Source organism: Neophocaena asiaeorientalis, unplaced genomic scaffold (genome assembly GCF_003031525.2).
Source record: "Neophocaena asiaeorientalis asiaeorientalis breed wild unplaced genomic scaffold, Neophocaena_asiaeorientalis_V1.1 scaffold196, whole genome shotgun sequence".
Taxonomy (NCBI): Eukaryota; Metazoa; Chordata; class Mammalia; order Artiodactyla; family Phocoenidae; genus Neophocaena; species Neophocaena asiaeorientalis.
Window position 1 is genome coordinate 3,257,118 of NW_020173929.1, and position 18,311 is coordinate 3,275,428.

Here is an 18,311-nt window from a genome sequence, read left to right on the forward strand (position 1 = left end):
AAATTTACATATTCCCAGGAAATCATTCATCTCACCTGGATTTCCAAACTTATTAGCCTAGAGTTATTTGAATTTGTTTCTCATGATTATTTTAATGTCCTCAATGCCTGGGTTTATTCTGAACTCTGTCTCACTTGCATATTTGCTTTATCACTCCTTTTATATTGTTTCATTATGTGTTCCCTCCTTCTTTTCCCTAAGTTTATTTTGGTTAGAAATACCTTGTTAGAAAACTTGAATGTGTAATTCATTATAATTATTTTTTATTAATAAGAAAGTTTAAGATGAATTTTCCTTTGAATACAACTTAGGCTTTATCCTAGAGGTTTTCGTTACATAACTTTCTAATTAAATTTATTTGCCAGACGTTCTTCATTTGTGAGGGTTTGTTTGTTTTGTTTTCTTCTTTTACTTCATTGTCCATGAAGAATTTAAAATCTTCTGGGAGATTGGGACTTTATTATTTTGACACAGTGGCATTGTTGAATGAAAGAGTTGAGCCTTGAAAGAAGAAGTGAAAATTGCAGTTGAACAGTGGTGAAATAGAAATGAGTGTAGCATAAGAATGAGAAGCCTGAGTAAAGTGGAAATTCATCTTAGGGGAGTGGTCAGGAGTGAAATTAGATTGGATGGAATCAAATTGTGGATTGCCATGCTTAAATGACATGCTGGGAGGCTTGGGTCTTACTCTGCAGAAAGCAATGAATTTTTGAGAAGAGAAATTAGTTTTTGATATCTGTTTTTCAGCATCATTTTCTCCAGTGATGTCTGGCAACATTATCAATACACACTGTTTCCAGGCATTTAGTCATCTCCTGGTTTTTTTCATCCTCAGTGTAGTTGTATGTATATTAAATATATACATGCTCATATATAGTATATAGCATATGTTTATGAAGCCTAGGAAATCTCTCTTAAATAGGGAAGTCATTTATTAAGAGCCTGCTAATATTTCCCGGGGCTGCACTAGAAAGTCAGGCTTCCTCATGCCATAGAAGTAATGTGGTTGGATGTCACTACCCCTCTGCCCTCCCCTCTTCTCCTCAAGATTATGTCGGTCATCATATGAGACAGGAAGGTTAACAAACGTTAAATACTTCCTAGCAATTAGGTTTAACAAAGGAAGCCCTTTTCTTAACCATGATATAAAGAGATCAAAACATGCGTACATCATCAGAATTTCCTCAGGCTTGCTTCAAAAAGGATGGTATGTTTAATTATTCTTCCCAAACATAAAAGATATTTAATATAGAGGTCCAAACCACTTTTTTCAAATCGAAGTTTTATTTATTTCCTTCAGTCTAGCTATATTCCCTTTCAAAACTACATAATAATGTTAGTTATTTTTCCATAACAACCTTGGAACCTTGGTCTAAAGCTACTTCTTTAGCAACATTTTTCTCTACTTCTGCTTTCTAGCAAATGCCGAGTGTTAATGTAAGCTGGGATGGAGAGAGCCCAAAGCAACTGCCCTTTATTGACATTTCAGTGGCTGTGGCCACAGATAAAGGGTTAATTACACCAGTCATCAAAGATGTTGCTGCTAAGGGTCTGCCAGAGATTGCTGACTCTGTGAAGGTAGGTTAGCATACTCTGCCACGCTGTGAGATAGGTGTGTGTGCATGCACGTAATGTATATTTTTGGTATTTCCATGTGCTTATCAATTACGTATGTAGACTTTTAAGCTTTTATCCAGGTACAACCCATTTTAAGAACATTTAACATTTAAAAATTCAGAAATAACATGCGTACAGGTTAAGGCCAGCTGTGTTCAAGTTGGCTGCTTTGTTTCCCAGAGTCTATAATGCAACTCTAAAGATGGTATTTTAGATAAATTTTAAGATTAAAGCTGAAACTATATCTCTATCAAAGTGGTAATGGACAGACCTCACTTTTCACAGCATTTTATTCTTAAAAGTTTATTCATTTCCTCTCTACAATCGAGACCACTAGAAGTACTTGGTATTCCAGAAGCGAAAACGCTTTCTTTTTCCTGGGGTCCAATATGGAAGAGTCAGCTCTCACCAAAAACATCACATTGAATAGGCGGAACGCAGGCAGTAGGCCAGCTTCAACAGTTTTAAGAGGCAGAGGCAAAGTTTAGCTCCTTAGTACCCAGTACATTTGTTGAATAAATTAGTAAGGCATGTGATATATTTTAGAAGTATTTGCTAGTCAGCTTGTATTATGTCTTGTCAACTGGATGGTTCAGGAAACATGAGCTTTGATTTTTACGTTCACACTCCCAGGAAATACCAGTGAGAATTAGTTACTTTCAAAACCAATGATCCTCATCAGAATCTATTCTTATTCCACACTCTTAGGAATTCGTTGACAGGAATATCCTGCTGATGTTTTGGGTCTATAGAGATTTTCTTAAAGTGTATTTATTACGTGTGCTTATCATCTATTTTTTTTTTAATGAATATGTTTTTTATTTGTTGTAGCCTGGTAACTCCTCAGGATGTGTTATGATCATCTGCCTTTAGAGAAATGCCTTTTAAAGTTCATGTGATATGTGCTTGTTCAGATCATGTGAAGCTGTTATATTGCTTAAGGCAGGAGAAATGCATTTGTAGATTGTCCTCTCTACTTCTGATATTCCAAGGACTATACAAGTCTAAATTCATCTCTTATTTTTTTCATTCTGGATCTAAATAGTTTTGTAAGTAGCTATATCCAAATAATATAAATCTGTAATTGATTCATTTGGCAGTAAGTCACAGTGATATGTTGAGATCGTCTTTTTGATTTTTAAAGAATGTTTTATTTTTCAAAAATTAAATCATCTATGGTTCAAAATTAAGTAGTTTTCAGTGGGGATTGTAATTGTACCTTTTGTTAGCTATACAGTATAGAATATTAAGTAAACCCCAGATTTATATCATCTACCCAATGACAGTAGCTTATCTCTATTGTCCCCCTCATAAAGTAATTCTTCATTAATTTTTCGTATGTAAAGACTCAGTCTCTGTCCCCTTGCTTTTGAAGCATTGAAAAATAAAAATTAAGATGTGTGGTTAATTGCAAGTAGAGGGAAATTCAACTACTTTTCCTCATATAGCTCTCAGAGTGTTGTCTGTCTTTCCCTCTAAGTTTTTAGACATCAGTTTTGTCAAGGGTGTAATGAAATTACTACATTTTTACATTCCTTGTATCAGGGTAGACTAGCTCACAGGAAATGTTTTAGCTATAGGATCAAGAACCAAAAAAAAAGTTCATTTTCTAGGGCTTTGTAATTCCATTTCTGAGAATTTATATGAAGGAATTCAAAAGAAACAAATGAACCAAATTACAACACTAGGAAAATGACTAAATTGTGGCAGGTGCAGTATTTAGAATGTTAAACAGGCATTTAAAAATCAGTTGCAAAGACTAACAGTACAGAAGATGCATATAATACTGAAAAGTGACTATAAAATTCTCTGTTGTTTTTAACAACTGTTTGAAGTTATATATATGTTATGGGTGAAAAAGAAGCAAACACTGAAATGAAAATCGATGCGTTGGTTGTGAGATCGTTGCCGTTGAATAATTTATTTAAAAGCTACTAGAGTAACAAGAAAGGCTCTTCTAATACTTTGTCTTACAAGAAAAAATTTTATAGGCAAAATGGAAAATTTCACTGTATATATAAAAACCACTGAAACATTCTGCATAATGTACAAGGTAATTCCAATATTTGAAGAATTTTTAAAGGGAAATGATTTTTCTAGAGTTCTGATTCACATGTGTATAGCTTCTTGGATTATCTGTGCTCTAACTTACTTATTTTTTTAAGTGTGTTAGAGAACATTTTATATATATAATTTAAAAAACATATATATATATATATATATATATACACATACGTATATATATATAGTCTCTTATAAAGTCAGGTCAAGGCATATCAAGGATGAGAGTGTACCCTATAAACATATTTTTAAGTGACAAAATCAGCCATATAATGTAGTGTTGGTTGTCATGCTCTGTTTGTATTTTTCTCAGGCTCTATCAAAGAAAGCTAGAGATGGAAAATTGTTACCTGAAGAATACCAAGGAGGATCTTTTAGGTAAAATTTAAACTTAATTATTTGTAGCATCAGACATAAGACTTATGAAGTCCTTGTTAACCTGTTTTCATTTATTTTCTGAAGCATTTCTTTAAAAATTTAAGCTAAATATCATACTTTATTTAGACAAGAGAATATGTGAAAATGTTCTTCAGACAGTTAGCCTTTGATATGAATCAAAGCTAGTAGGAAGCCATTAGGGTTAGCTAGTTAACCCATTTAGATGTTCATAGAATGACATTCAGGGTCTGACATACAATAGATTTATAAACGTCAACTATTTTTTTTCTACTTGTGATTTATTTTAAGGTCCTTTGGGGTAAAATATTAACACATAGACTCTTGAGTTATTATCAGCTCTATTTTTGTTTATAACTTACAGTACAGTACACAGAGTGTAGCTGCAATGTTTTATAAAGTGAAGAAAGCTGTGTAACCAACCAAAGCAAGATAATAAACATTATCTGCATCCCATAAGCCTCCCTTTACCCTTCCTAATTCTCACCCCCTTGAGGGTAGCCATGATTCTGAAAATTATCACCGGAGTTCTTGTTTTGCCAACTTTGATCTTTACATAAATACATATTTTTCAGTGTCTGACTTCTTTCGCTCAACATTAATGTCTGTGAGGTGAACCATGCATGTTGTTGTGTGAAGCAGTCATTTATTTGTTATTGCGTTATAGTATTCTGTAGTATGCTGTATATATGCTAGTGTCCGTTTCACTGTTGGGCATTTGTGTTGTTTACAGTTTGGTGCTCGTGAACATTTTTGTTAGTGTCTTATGGTGACTATATGTACGTATTTTTGTTGTATAGACCTGAAAGTAGAATTGCTGGGTTTATAGCTTTGGTAGATCCTGCCAGATAGTTTTCCAAAATGGTTCTACCATTTTTTTCTTCCATCAACAGTGTATGAAGAATTCCCGTTGCTTCATATTCTTGTTAACTCTTAATAGTATTAGGTTTTAAATTTTAATGAATCTTGGTGTGTGTAGTGGTACTCTTTGTGGTCAGAGAAATGCAAATTAATGACGTTGAATACTGTTTTCATTTATCTGTCAGCCATTTGGGTATCTGGTAACTCATCGGATAAAATACCTGTTGAAGTCTTGTGTCTATTTTTAAAAATGCTTTATAGTAGTTCCTTTTTCCTGATACACAGACTTTTATAGGATATATATTATTTGAAATACCTTTCCCACTTTGTACCTTGCCTTTGAAACTTTCTTGATGGTGTTTTTTAATGAACAGAAGTTCTGAATTTTAATAAAATCCTATTTATCAGTATTTTTCTTTATAGTTAGTACTCTTTGTTTTCTGCTAGGAATTATTGTCTATCCCAGAGTCATGAAGTTATTCTTCTGTGTTATCTTCAGAAGCTTTGTAACTTCTCACATGTAGGTTGCAATTCATCTGAAATTAGATTTTTGTCTTTGATATGGAAGTAAAGGTCACGATTCTCTTTTTTTCCCCTTTGTGGATAATTAATGGACTAAGCCTCAATTATTGAAAAGATTACTACTTCTCTGTAGCATTGAGAAGGTAACCAAGTGTGTTTGGTCCTTTTCTGTATTCTCTCTCCTTTTCAATTGACCTGTTTGTCCTTCCCTTGCTTAATACCAGCAAACTATAACTTTTGATATATGATAATGAAAGTCTTCCAAATTTGTTCACCATCAAGATTGTCTTTCCTGGCTTTGTACTTCCAAATAAATTTTAGAATCAACTTGTCATTTTTCATACACACACACACACACACACACACTAATCTTGCTCAGATTTTTATTGGGATTGCATTGAATTGTTTGATCAATTTAAGTTTAAGGAGAATTGACATCCTTATAGCGTTGAGTCTTCAGTGAATGAGCATGGTATAAACCATTGTTTACTTGTTCTTTGATTTCTTTCAGTTGTGTTTTATAATTTTTTATTTAGAGGTCTTATATATGTTACATTAGATTTAGTCCTAGATATTTTGTATACTATTGTAAATGGTATTATTTTCTAATGAAAGCAACTTGCATATAGATATAAATTTTTATATTGACTTATTATCTAGTGACTACGCTAAATCCATTTATTAATCTTAGTAGTTTATCTATAGAGGCTTAGATTTTCTTTGTACACAATCAGTTCATCTGTGAATAATAAAGTTTTATTTCTTTTTTCTAGTCTTCATACCTTCTATTTCTTTTCCTTGCCATATTCCTCTGCCTAGGACTTCGAGTTCAATGCTGAATAAATGTTTACATTAGATACAATATTTGTGTGTTGATACTTGTTTTTTTGATCCTACTGTAAATGGTATTCTTTCTTTGGTCTTTGAGTAACTTGGAATGAGGTTCTGTGGCACAGTTTTTTAATAAAGTAAAAATATATGACTCAGGGAAAGGGTTCTTTGATTAAGGACATGCCATCTTCAGAGCTTTTTGTTTTCCCCTAGTATTTCCAATTTGGGGATGTTTGGCATCGATGAATTTACTGCAGTGATCAACCCTCCTCAGGCCTGCATTTTGGCTGTTGGGAGATTCCGACCTGTTCTGAAGCTCACTCAGGATGAAGAGGGTAATGCCAAACTGCAGCAACACCAGCTCATAACGGTCACAATGTCCAGTGACAGCCGAGTGGTAGATGATGAACTGGCTACCAGGTTTCTGGAAAGTTTTAAAGCAAACCTGGAGAATCCTATCCGACTTGCCTAATCCTCAAAGATGAGAAGTTGGTCTTTGGCTTAGTTAATTGTATCATTGTTACTGAGAAACATACACTATAGGAAAACAATTAGGTATTTAAGTGTAAAGTGAATGAAATGTTTATTTAGGGTGAAAGAATTTGACCTGAGTTGTCTTCATTTTCAGTTTGGGTTCAGAGTTATATAAATAAATAACAAGCTGTAACTAATGGAAGGAAGAGAACATTTGGTTAGTCAGATGCATTTTTAATTTAACCACTGGTGCTGTACAAAAGGGATGTTCAGCTAGATGTAAATTAAATTAGATATTTGGCTCATTGGAGCATTTTAGAATATTTGAGGATGTATGATAAGTTGTAAAAGCAAAAAATTTTAGAACTCTACCTTAATTGTGTTGAAATTAGAAGTGGTCTTCAAAGAGATGCCCATTAATGTAGCAGTGGGACGTCACTTTTATAAACACTGCTCTAGATATACTTGAACAATTTAGTATGTACAGAAGTTTATTCTGGATACTAGCAGATAAATAAGAATCACTCTGTATTAGGGGTTGTGGCAACATTATTGAATTTTTTATGTATATAAAGCCATATGTTTTAGAGTGGTTTCTATCAGTCTCATTTTACACTTCTATGACACTGTGAACTAAAGAAGAAGAATTAAAAAGAATCAAAGGTGAAGAAAGAGACCAAAATATTTTGTTTGCTTTGATGATGAACTACAGTGAAAATATCTAAACCTTCGGAAATAAACTGCTCACCTTCATACTGAGTTGGGATATATTAAAGTAAGTTATGCTATTTCCTGCCTAACATTTTAATTAGTGTTGATTTAAACACATGTTGTTACTTAGTGCATTTTAATCAAGTTTATACAGTGCAATAAAATATGAGAAGGTATAAAAATTTCTGTTGTATCTTACATGTCACAGAAGTTTAGTACCTGGACGCATATTAGTAATTTCCCTGGAATAGCTTCAAAGGGATTCTACAGGAGGAGAGAAGGCATTTGAAATCGCAGTTAACCCTTGTGAGGGTGAGGGGAGCTGATCCCAAGCAGTTGAAAATCTGCGTTTAGGTTTACAGTTGGTTCTCATATCCATGGTTCTGCATCTGGGGATTCAGTCAACCGGGGATCAGGTAGTACTATACTAGGTATTTACTGGAAAAACTCCACGTGTAAGTGGACATGCACAGTCCAAACTCGCTGTTCAAGGGTCAGCTGTAATATGACGTTAGGAAGAAATGGATGTGAAATGTAAAACTTCAGAAAGAATAGAAGGCCTGTGAAGCAGGTGAGAACTATCCTTTTTATTCCATTGATAATATGAAAATTTGACTAATTGTTGTAAAGGTTAGAAGAGCTTATTTCTCTCTTTTGACAACTCTGCTACGACTGACAAGCTGACTGTAACTGGAATTGGATGGTGATTTAATTAACTAGTCACAGAGCCGTGTTACTCTCTGCTGATGAGAATCACCAGAAGAAAGCCTATGTGGTACAAGTTGTATGCTATGACATGATGAACTACTTACGCTCTAACAAAAGAGCTTTCTGAAATAATTAGAGCCCCAGTATATCAATTGCTAAGAAGTTGCTTAATCCAATTAGTTTTGACAAGCTATTCTTTAAAAATAGTCTTCAAAACTTTTGTCATATTACTGAAAATTGTAACCAAATGCTGTTTTCAAAATAACTTTCATGAGTTACATTATTTTCAATCAGTTTTAACTGAAATTATTAGTTTTCTTTTCTAATTTTTAAATCTGAGGAATAGAACGTGAGACAGCTGTAAATCACCCTTGGCTTGGAGTTCTGTTTTTCCAATGGACTGACACGCTTAAACTGTAGTGCATCTGTTTCCCTGTAGGTGAAATGGGTGGTGATACCCGCCCCTGCCTGCCTTACAGAGCTGACATGGACTGCACAGGAGAAATGCTCTGTAAATTCAAGACATTTTAATTCTTCATGGACATCACAGCCAGGCTTTTCATATAATCAGTTGCTTCTCATGGTTTGACTTTTCATGGTTTGACTTCTCAGCTGTTGGTACAAATGCCCGTTCATTCTGACCAAAAAATATTTTCTATAATATTTCTATACTGCTTAGGTTTATGTAAGAAAATCGTCATTTCTAAAAATAGTTCTGTTGCAGCGTGAGAATAACACTGATTTGAGAAAGGGGTATGGTGTCTTGACTGGGATCCTTAAACAGAGGATGAACTGTGTGCTGTATGAGCAGGCTGTCTTCCACGTTAGAAATTTATACTTACTTGTAGTACTGATAGGGATCACACTGAGAGCATATGAAAATGAAATTTTATACCTTTTTTTTTTTTCTTATTTAAACAAGGAAAATGACCAAAATGTTGGGAGGACTTCTAAGGAAAAGGCAACACACATTCTAGTTAACGCTTGGGCATGAAAATATCAATGAATATTAGAATTTATAAGTCAGAACGGCCCTGCTTCTCCCTGATTGCGACTTCGAGTTAACATCCTGAGGCACAGTTTGTTCACTGTCTATTTTGTGGCAGATTAAAATCTTCAGTATACTGCTGGCCAGACTCCTTTGTTTGAAACATTACTAAGAAATTGATACATACTGGTATAAGTGTTTTATATACATGTCAGATGGAACTTCTAATTTTCAGATTTTTTTTTTTCCTTCCTGCATTTTAGACTTAATTTCACACTAAATTGTACAGGCCAGATATTTGGGCATTATGCTAAAAGTAAAACTAGTTTCCTAACCTTTTATTGAAAGGTAGGTGGTGCTGTGAGTTAATATATTGTAGTTAGAGTGTGGGAGAAAAATAAAACTGACAATTCTCAGTTTTCAAGGAAAATTTGTCCTTATTACTCATTGCATCATGGTGGACTTTTTCTCAGGTGAAGTGAGGAAATGAAAGAACCAAGCGTATTGCTGGTAAGAATTAACCATTATTTTAAATGGTGACGTTATTAATGGGAAACTTTTGTTGACTTTTGAAAAAGGAAGTAACAGGGCAGAATTACTTTCAGGTTAATCTGGCCACAATATGCAAGGTAGGTCAAAATGGAGAGGACGGCCATCAGCAGGACCAGCTGGAAGCTTTTGCTATAATGAAAGTGTCCATTGGTTAGATTCTGTACCAGGTCAGGGGCTTTAAAGAAGGGAGAAGCTTAAGAATATTCGACATAACTTGCGATTAACTTGTTCATTTGCTGTGTATATTATGAATATGTGGGGTGGGTGTGTGCTATCAGGATAATGCAGCAACAGTGATGCAGTTTCCCGGTCCAAAACACCACCCTCCATGGCCCCCATCACCAGTGTACAAAAGGTTAAGATTCTGATAAGTTATGTACAGCAAGTGGTATATTTCAGGAAACATTTAAACTTTTTGTAAATGGGAAACACAGCAGTTTTCTAATAAAATCATTTGAAATAGTTTTGTGGATTTTTAAAATTTATTTTCTAGTGTCTGTTGATTTCAAGAGATGGGGCCGGGGAGGACTGAAGGAAGGTGTGGTTTGTCTAGACTTGTATTATTGAAGACACCATTGAATTGAAATTGTAGGGTACAAAGATGTATTTTGAAAAACCATTTGCCTCTGTTAGTGGCAGTCTTTTATTTCTTTGACCATACAAAGTTTACTTTCACATTTACTTACTTATATTTTTTGCAACAAATCCAAGCAACCTTATTCTTCCTAGCAAAGTGGCTACTTTTTAAACCTCTAATTTAACCTCTTCTATATATGATATATACAGTTAAGAGAAACTTGGGCTTTTATTAAAAGTTGAGAAATTATAGCAAAATCATTATTTAGTCATGATTTTCCTTTATTCACACCTAAAGTAATTTATTTTTTCTGAAATTTCTTAGTCTATGAAATTACTACTATAACTAAAAAAATAGGTCTTTTAAAGATAAGGCTACTGTGGTCAGATTATATTAGTCATAGCACTTTATAAAGCATAAAGTATTATATGAATATGTTAAATTTTTAATCACATAAATTGCACTTGTTCTACACTTATGGCATTTATCAGGCAGCTATAATTTATTATTTACTTAGTAAATTACTATCCTTATCGAATGGAGCTACTGGTCTTTAGTACATACTTCATTTCCCAAGTTTGCATGCTTAAGTCAAGAGTATTTTAAGCCTAGTTTCAACTTTATCTGTAAACTACTGTGCTTTTGGTAAAAACTTTATCTCTGTGCCTCAATTTTCTCTTACCTATAAAATGAGGAAACAGGAGGGAAAATTAATCACACTAATGTTTGCTTACCTTGTTTAATCTTCTCAATTTTATAAGGTAGGTATATCTTACTTTATAACCATCATCACAAGACAGGATAAGGAAAGAAACTCAGGGATTATGTTATTTGGCCAAAGGCACACAGCTCAGAAGCGCCACAACTGGGATTTGAACCTAGGTCTTTGTAAGTGCCAAAATTCAAGCTCACCACACTGCAGTATATAACTTTCTAAGTTGTGTTATTGCTGCAGGTATAGTTCTGTACTAACAGATAGCATATTCTACTTGCAGTAATTGGAAGGTCCTGTTCTTCAATAATAAAATGTGTCTACTACATGGCCACTCTTTTTTGCGGTACGCGGGCCTCACTGCTGTGGCCTCTCCCATTGCGGAGCACAGGCTCCGGACGCGCAGGCCCAGCGGCCATGGCTCACGGGCCCAGCCGCTTCGCGGCACGTGGGATCCTCCCGGACCGGGGCACGAACCCGCGTCCCCTGCACTGGCAGGCGGACTCTCAACCACTGCGCCACCAGGGAAGCCCTCCCTACATGGCCACTCTTAATTCATATTTCTCTGTAGTGTAGTAGTTCGCTTTGTGCCTTTCTGGTGATTGATGCAGAAAGTGCTGAGGAATTTTTGTTTTCATTATGGACAACTATTAACCTGCAATGCTGAAGTTAAGGGTTGTAACTTCTATCTCCAAATAGAAGGCTTAGGAAAATAGAAGCTTAAAAAAAAAATAGGGGCTTAGTTTCTCTAAGGATAAAAAACATGATATAGGACATTTTACTTTAATAAATATCTTTGGTCCGAGTTCAGAGCCAAAGGTAATTAATTACCTCAGTTTTTATTTTGGAAGCTCCAGGCTTCTATATTGACAACTGTATCTCAGGGTCAAGCCTTCTATATTGACCACCTTATCAGTCAGCATCCAGTATTTGCAGCCCACTGGGTGTTGGAGAAGTTCATTGCATTGCCCAGGACAGATCTGTCTGCACTCGCCAGGGAACTATGAAGCCACCCTCCAGGGCGCGGGTCAGCCTCGCTGAGAGGGTCACAGTGCCACTGCGGGTGGGAGGCCTGGAGTACCTGCTGTTTGTGTGGGGAGAGCCATGTGGGAAGGTAGTCATCAGGCTGAGCTGGGGCTGCCATTCTGGGCATAAGGCAGGGGCAAAGCATCACTGGGTGTTCTACGCCCACTGAGCAGTCCGGCAGCAGCTAGAATTTGGCAGTGTCTCCCAGGCGCCTTCTGAGAAACTTACTGTGCTTGCTGTAAAGGAGAAATGCTTAGAAGAATCATCGATTAGTGCAGAAGTTCAGAGCAGGCATTGAAGGGTACAGTTGAATCTGAGAAATTAATTAGTGGCTGGCACAACAACCCAGCCAGATAGGCTGGGAAATAAAATGCGATCTTGTAATTTGGAATAACTCCAAATGATAAGACATCTTAGTAAGGGATAGCAGTCTATGTTAGATCTACTTTGTGGGTAGGAGTTATTTCAAATAAATTCCCCTGTTAGGTGAAACATTGACTAAAATGTGAAACAAAAGAAGATGTTGAGATATTATTCATTCAACAATGGTGAGCATCTACTGTGTGTCGGCACTGAGGATTCATAGTAATGGCCCTTACTCTCAAGCAGCTTAAACTACAGATAAATGAAATGCAATCCAGAGTTGCAGTAATCAGAGTCTGTGCATAGGACCTGGGCTGAGAGGCCAGTGTCACAGAGGAGGTAACATTTGAACCAGGTTTTTACATTATTGGTTATGACCAGCTCCTTACGGTTTCTGGTTTCTCTAATTTTAGTAACCAAATATTTAGCACTTGTTATACAAGCTCAGCAGTTCATTTTCCATGACCTTGACTCAGTACCTGTACCTATTACTATAATAACTTTAATCCCAGCAAAGCTTAGAAACTTAGTTGGGAGGAAAGCTACCTAGTGGCAAGTTGCATGGGCAGAGAGAGCTTTACACCCTACTGCTCGCAAAGAAAATATTCTTTGCCAGCTCATCATGCCTAAAGAAAGAGGCTGAGTTTGGAAGAAATGGTCACGCTTTGTATGATGGAAATGTGTTTCATGCCTCCACTCCTCCTACCTCTTCTCCAGGCCCGACTTTTTTGAAGGTGTCTTGTGTGTGCAAACGCATTTTATTAATAGAATAAGTCATCTGCCAGGACAGCCACTTCTTTAGGTAAATCTTCACGCCCATTGTTTTGCTTCTCAAGGGACCATCAGTCGAATTTATTTTCAGAGAATCAGGATCCTATCTTTTGAGTTCTCCAGCTGAGCAAAAACATAGGAGCAGGTAAAAATCAAGTTTAACTTTTACCATTCGGTATTTCTAATGCTAAATATCAAGCTAGTTTGTTCTTTAAATGCATTAGTTGAGAACAAGTGCTTGTGAAGTGGAAGCCAACTTTACTCGGCAGTGAGCACATGTAGCTTTTGCCGTGCTACACAGCCACCACCGTTAACTAGGTTTCATTACTTAGTAAATAATTTGTGGGCATTCCATTTTGACGCCAAATCATCTATTAATTATTGATGAATTAATAAGAATGTATCATCTCAACCTGTTAATTAAATACTAATTAGAATATCATGATGAGTTTCCAGGTATTCTCTTTATACCTATGCTTTGATGCAACTTAAGAAGAATGGAAATAGATGCTAAGATATATAGATGTAAGTGTTCCTGAGAGCAAACTCTGTCCTTTTAAAATTTCAGTCATTTTTCAGAGAATGCTTAAAGTCATTATTCCTTGCAGGTGAGAGTATATGAGCCTATGAATTAGGCAAAATTGGAAACTTAATATTCAGTGGGGTCACAGGGCTTTTGTATGTTTTGTTTCCTGAATGAGTCATCACGACTTTGGAAAATATTGGGAGGAATAGCTTCCTAAAAAGCCTTAAAAATGGAAAAACCGGTAAAATAATGTTTTAAAAGGATCGTTTGAGACATTCTCTACAGTACTCTTATTTTCTAGGTAGATATTTCAATATAATTTTCTAGTTACCTAGTTAACTTCATTCCCACTAAGTAGATACAGACCTTTTCTTCAAACTATACATATGCTGACCATGAAAATATAATAATACAATAGTAATAGCTAACTTAGTGTGTTTCAGGCACTGTTCTCCATGTTTTATATATGTATTATTAACTCAGAAGTTTTCATCATAACCTTGTAAGATAGGTATTAGTATTACCAGCATTTCACAAAAGACATGTTAAGTAACTTGTCTAAGATTACACAGCTAACAAGCGGCAATGACAGGATTCAGACAAGCAGATTGGTCCCAGAGCCTCACAAGAGATTCTTCTTTTAAAAACATCAATTTAAAAGGAAATCCTGGAGGTTAGCACATTAAAAAGACTTACGAGTTGGGGAAATGCCTCTCTATTAATGTAGTGAAAACACCTTGCTGAACTTCTCGGTATCACCTGCTACAGGACTATAGAAATAAGAATATTACAGAAATAAGTCCGTAGCTAAAGCCTCAGAAATCTTAATGTCCTCTAGATTTTAATATTAATGAATGATATATTCCTTTAACCTTCCGATTCACAAAGAGGTGGTAACTGGTGTGGATTAATAATTAAGGGTCCAACAGGAAAACACCTCAGTGTTCTCACTTAGAGGGCAAGTTATTGGGTGATGACCAAAAAGTTCTTTAGTTTTGCTATGAGATAACGAGCTATGGAAAAAGAAATGTCTAATAAATTTTAATTTAATAAATGTCTCTGTGGTTGAAAGTACATTTTCTTTCTATACAGATACCAGAGCTTGGTAAGTAGAAATATCTCCTCGATTTTCCCCAGATTGTTTTGCAAGTGTCTTGAATATGTTTTTCTTTGAAGTGTATTGCTCCTCCACCCTCATCCTTACTACCACCAATGCAGTTATTAGTTTGTAAAATATAACACAAGGCTCATACCTTGTAGGATGCCAGGCTGATTGGGTTTCTCCCACTCTTCACCTGTCTCAGCTTCTAAATGTGTCAGTTTAACCTTCACCAAACACATTCCTTTTTTAAGGACCTGAGGAATCTTGTTGGAGCAGTTCTGTGCCTAAGTTTCAAGAACATACCGATTAAGTAGAAGTATTAGCATTTGTCAGGACTAGCCCATAACCTTGTGTTTTCTCTAAGATGTTCTGAGGCCAGTTTCCCTTTTATGGTGGGTAAATATGTGAACATTTTTATGACGGTAGCATTGACTCACCTTTTATTAAGAGGTTAGAGAAGTCTTTTTGTGCATTTATATTTGCAATACCATAAGACATTCAAAAGGAGTTTACCGGAAGACTCCTTATCTGCATCAGTTGTGTTTTTTCATAATTGAAAAATTACACTTTAATTGGAGGATGACTCTTCAGTAGCAGTTTCTACCACATGGTACTCAGATAAAAATAACAGATATTCGGTGGACTTCTGCTTCTTTTGTTTTTAAAGAAAAATTAAGAAGTTGGAGGGGGGATAAGACTGTGACAAATGTAAAAGTACTCATAATATTGGATAGATTCATGGACTAGGACACACCAGTAACATGGACAGTCAGAGATCTGATTTGATTAGGGACAAATTTTGTTAAAAGAAACCTTTAAAGTTTCATTGCAATTTTTTTTTTCCAGCACCGAAGGAAACTCCTTAGTAGTTAGTGTTGGCTATTGGCAGTGGCCTAAAGTTTCAAACAACAAGATTACCACACAAGAGAATTTTTTAAATTTCTATACATCTTGGCTTGGTAATTGCATTTTATTTCACCTTTAGAAAGATATGTTTAAATCATAAGCAATGACAATATTCGTGTACACTTTGCTTGGTGAAAGGTGGAGATGCTCACTGACCCTTATGTACCCCAAACATGTTCCAAATTTGACAAAAGATCAAACTCCTTGTTCGCTACTTTGACACCTCTACCCACGTCTCTGCTCCCAAGGAGCCATTGATGTGGATTCAAGGGGGAGGACATTTATTAGGCTATGGTGCCAAGACTGCCTGCCACCTGTTAGGATTCTCTTATTCTTTCCACATGGCATGTGTGGTCAGATCAGCCTAAAGCCGTCCCTACTTGGAAGGCAGCCTCCTTAGGAAAGGCTGGATTAGGCGGATTCACTTATCTGCTTTGCATCTTCAGGAAAATCTCTTTTCCTTTTGATTTGTGTTCTTGTACAATTCTTTGTGTTTTTCTTGACAGGGGAATGGTAAACTCAAGAGCTGAGATAAGGGCGTGGACCTATAGGATAGAAGGCATAGAAGCTGTTCAACCTGTTTTTGTTCTTGGGTTAGGCAGTGGTGTGCTGGTAAATGTTTTAACAACCAGCTCTCTGGAAAACAAATGTATATACATATATAATCAAATGTAAGTCTATTAGAAATGCTACTGATATACAAAAAATAATTTATACAATTTGCAAATTTAATGGAATATACAATACTATTAAACAGTATATTATAAATACAGTAAGAATTCAATAGAATATACAGTTCACACACAATAGAATGTACAATACTCTATTGTAAATGTTTTATAGGTCACCAATTCTCAAAGAATGCTTTCATTGATTTTATGGAAGCCTTGTATCTGTAGCCAAGCTATGATTGCAGTTGATGAATAAGTCTGGTTCCTGACATGAATGCTGGTTGATGTTTTTCTTTACATGAAAGAGTAAGATGATAGTTAAAACAACAAAGATGTCATATTTTGGAATTTCGCTTGTTTGTTAATGAAGAGAGTAGCATCCTTTCTAAAATCAGACAGTTTTCAAGTATTTAAAGAACATTTCCTCAAATTTTGTGCTATTCACAATGTGCCAGCTACAGGCATGACGTATTTTAAAGTTTAATCTGCATTATTTATATTTTTCCATCACTTTAAGTCTATAGACAACAATAAATCGAGCCCCAATTTTTTAGCGTTTGCCGATTTCCATGATATAAGTGTTCTGATCTGAAGCAACCAATGTGTTGTCACTGAACATGGAGTTGGGAAGAGATGCATGGCCATGCACCATTATATAGCATTTCCCACCAGTGCATATACAACAGATGTAAATACCTCAAGAACATAGATAATAGTAAAATGTAGTTAAGTGATTAGGACATGATGAGCTTTGCATATTAGCTTTGTTTTTGATATAATTTATTTAATAGTAAGCTTATATAATTAACTTTTGATAAGGGTTTGCAAAATTCCTGAAAATTCCAGTCAGCTTTTGTGAGCTGGTACAAGCCAGTTTCAGCACATTACTGGCCTTACACCTTCCAACTCAGATTAGTGGCCCCCTAATGCCAGTGGTGATGGGGCAGGAGAAGACATGCCAATACGCCATGCTGTTTAAAATACGGAATCCTGGCCCCCACCCCTGGAAATAAGTCTGAGATGAGACTTGAAATTGCAGTTCAGAACAAAACCAAACCTCCCCGGGTGACACTGATGTGCGACTACATTTAAGAACTGTCCCTCTGTCAAGAGTGCTTATAGTTCAAGCCAGCTCGCCAGGGGAGCCTTGAGTCAGGAGTCCTGTTAACAGTATGTCTTTCTTTGCCTGGCCTTGCTCTCTGCTCATGTATTGTTTCCCTTTGGAACCTCAGCGGGGAGAGAGGAGAATGGGGTCTGAGGAAAGCGAGTTTTCTTTTTTGAGATTCTGGGGATCAGCCACTTTTTCTTCCCCTGTTAACACGGGGTATCTTGGCTAGCACCACTTCGGATCCTACAGAAGTAGAATTCTAGCCCGCTTTCTCAGTTCCTGACCAGAAATTAGACTCTTAAAAGATACTCAAAAAGCAGAACTAGATATGAAAGGCCGTGGGCTCATTAGTTGGAACCATGAGATCTTTGGCTGGCTGCTGACTCATGGGGAAGTTCTGTCTCAGTAGCCCCCATTTTCATGTCTTTGTTTAGTAAAGCTTAACAGCAAAGTGTGATTGGCTCTTGTGTTGGCGTGGAGCCTGCTCAAACAAATGTAAAACAATCGTGGCCTCCATCACTTTTTTGAAATTAATTCATGAAAACCTGAAATTAGAACACATGAAGTAGGGAATGATGTCATTGTTTCAAAAGGGCTTTTGCTTTATGAAAAGGAGAAAGTCACCTAGAAAATACCCTTCAGATAATTTTAAACGGTGCTTACAAAATCCTCGCTAATGTATATATTTGTGGAAATACTATAGCATTAAGCATACTGAACCTATGTTCATTGTACAGTATCCAGAACCTGTTTTCTTATAGCTGGGAAATAGAAAATATGGTCCAATTGGGGCGGGGTGGGGGTAAGGGGGAGAATAGGGGAATTACA

The 18,311-nt window shown here is 36.0% G+C and overlaps 1 protein-coding gene across 2 annotated transcripts in view; it reads left to right on the forward strand.

Moving 5' to 3' along the window:
* The window catches only part of PDHX (pyruvate dehydrogenase complex component X), a 76,005-nt gene extending 65,822 nt beyond the window's left edge, over nt 1-10,183 (forward strand). Inside the window, exons 9-12 of one of the 2 annotated variants that reach the window (XR_003004124.1) lie at nt 1,420-1,578; nt 3,992-4,056; nt 6,502-7,537; nt 8,621-10,183. Coding sequence is in view for 1 of the 2 variants with exons in the window: in XM_024752607.1 (XP_024608375.1) it covers nt 1,420-1,578; nt 3,992-4,056; nt 6,502-6,760 (483 nt within the window). In the remaining variant the exon portion in view is untranslated. Of the gene's footprint in view, nt 1-1,419; nt 1,579-3,991; nt 4,057-6,501; nt 7,638-8,620 lie in introns of those variants that run through there. The other variant, XM_024752607.1, reaches the window with a different exon arrangement.
* The last annotated feature ends 8,128 nt before the right edge of the window (nt 10,184-18,311 follow it).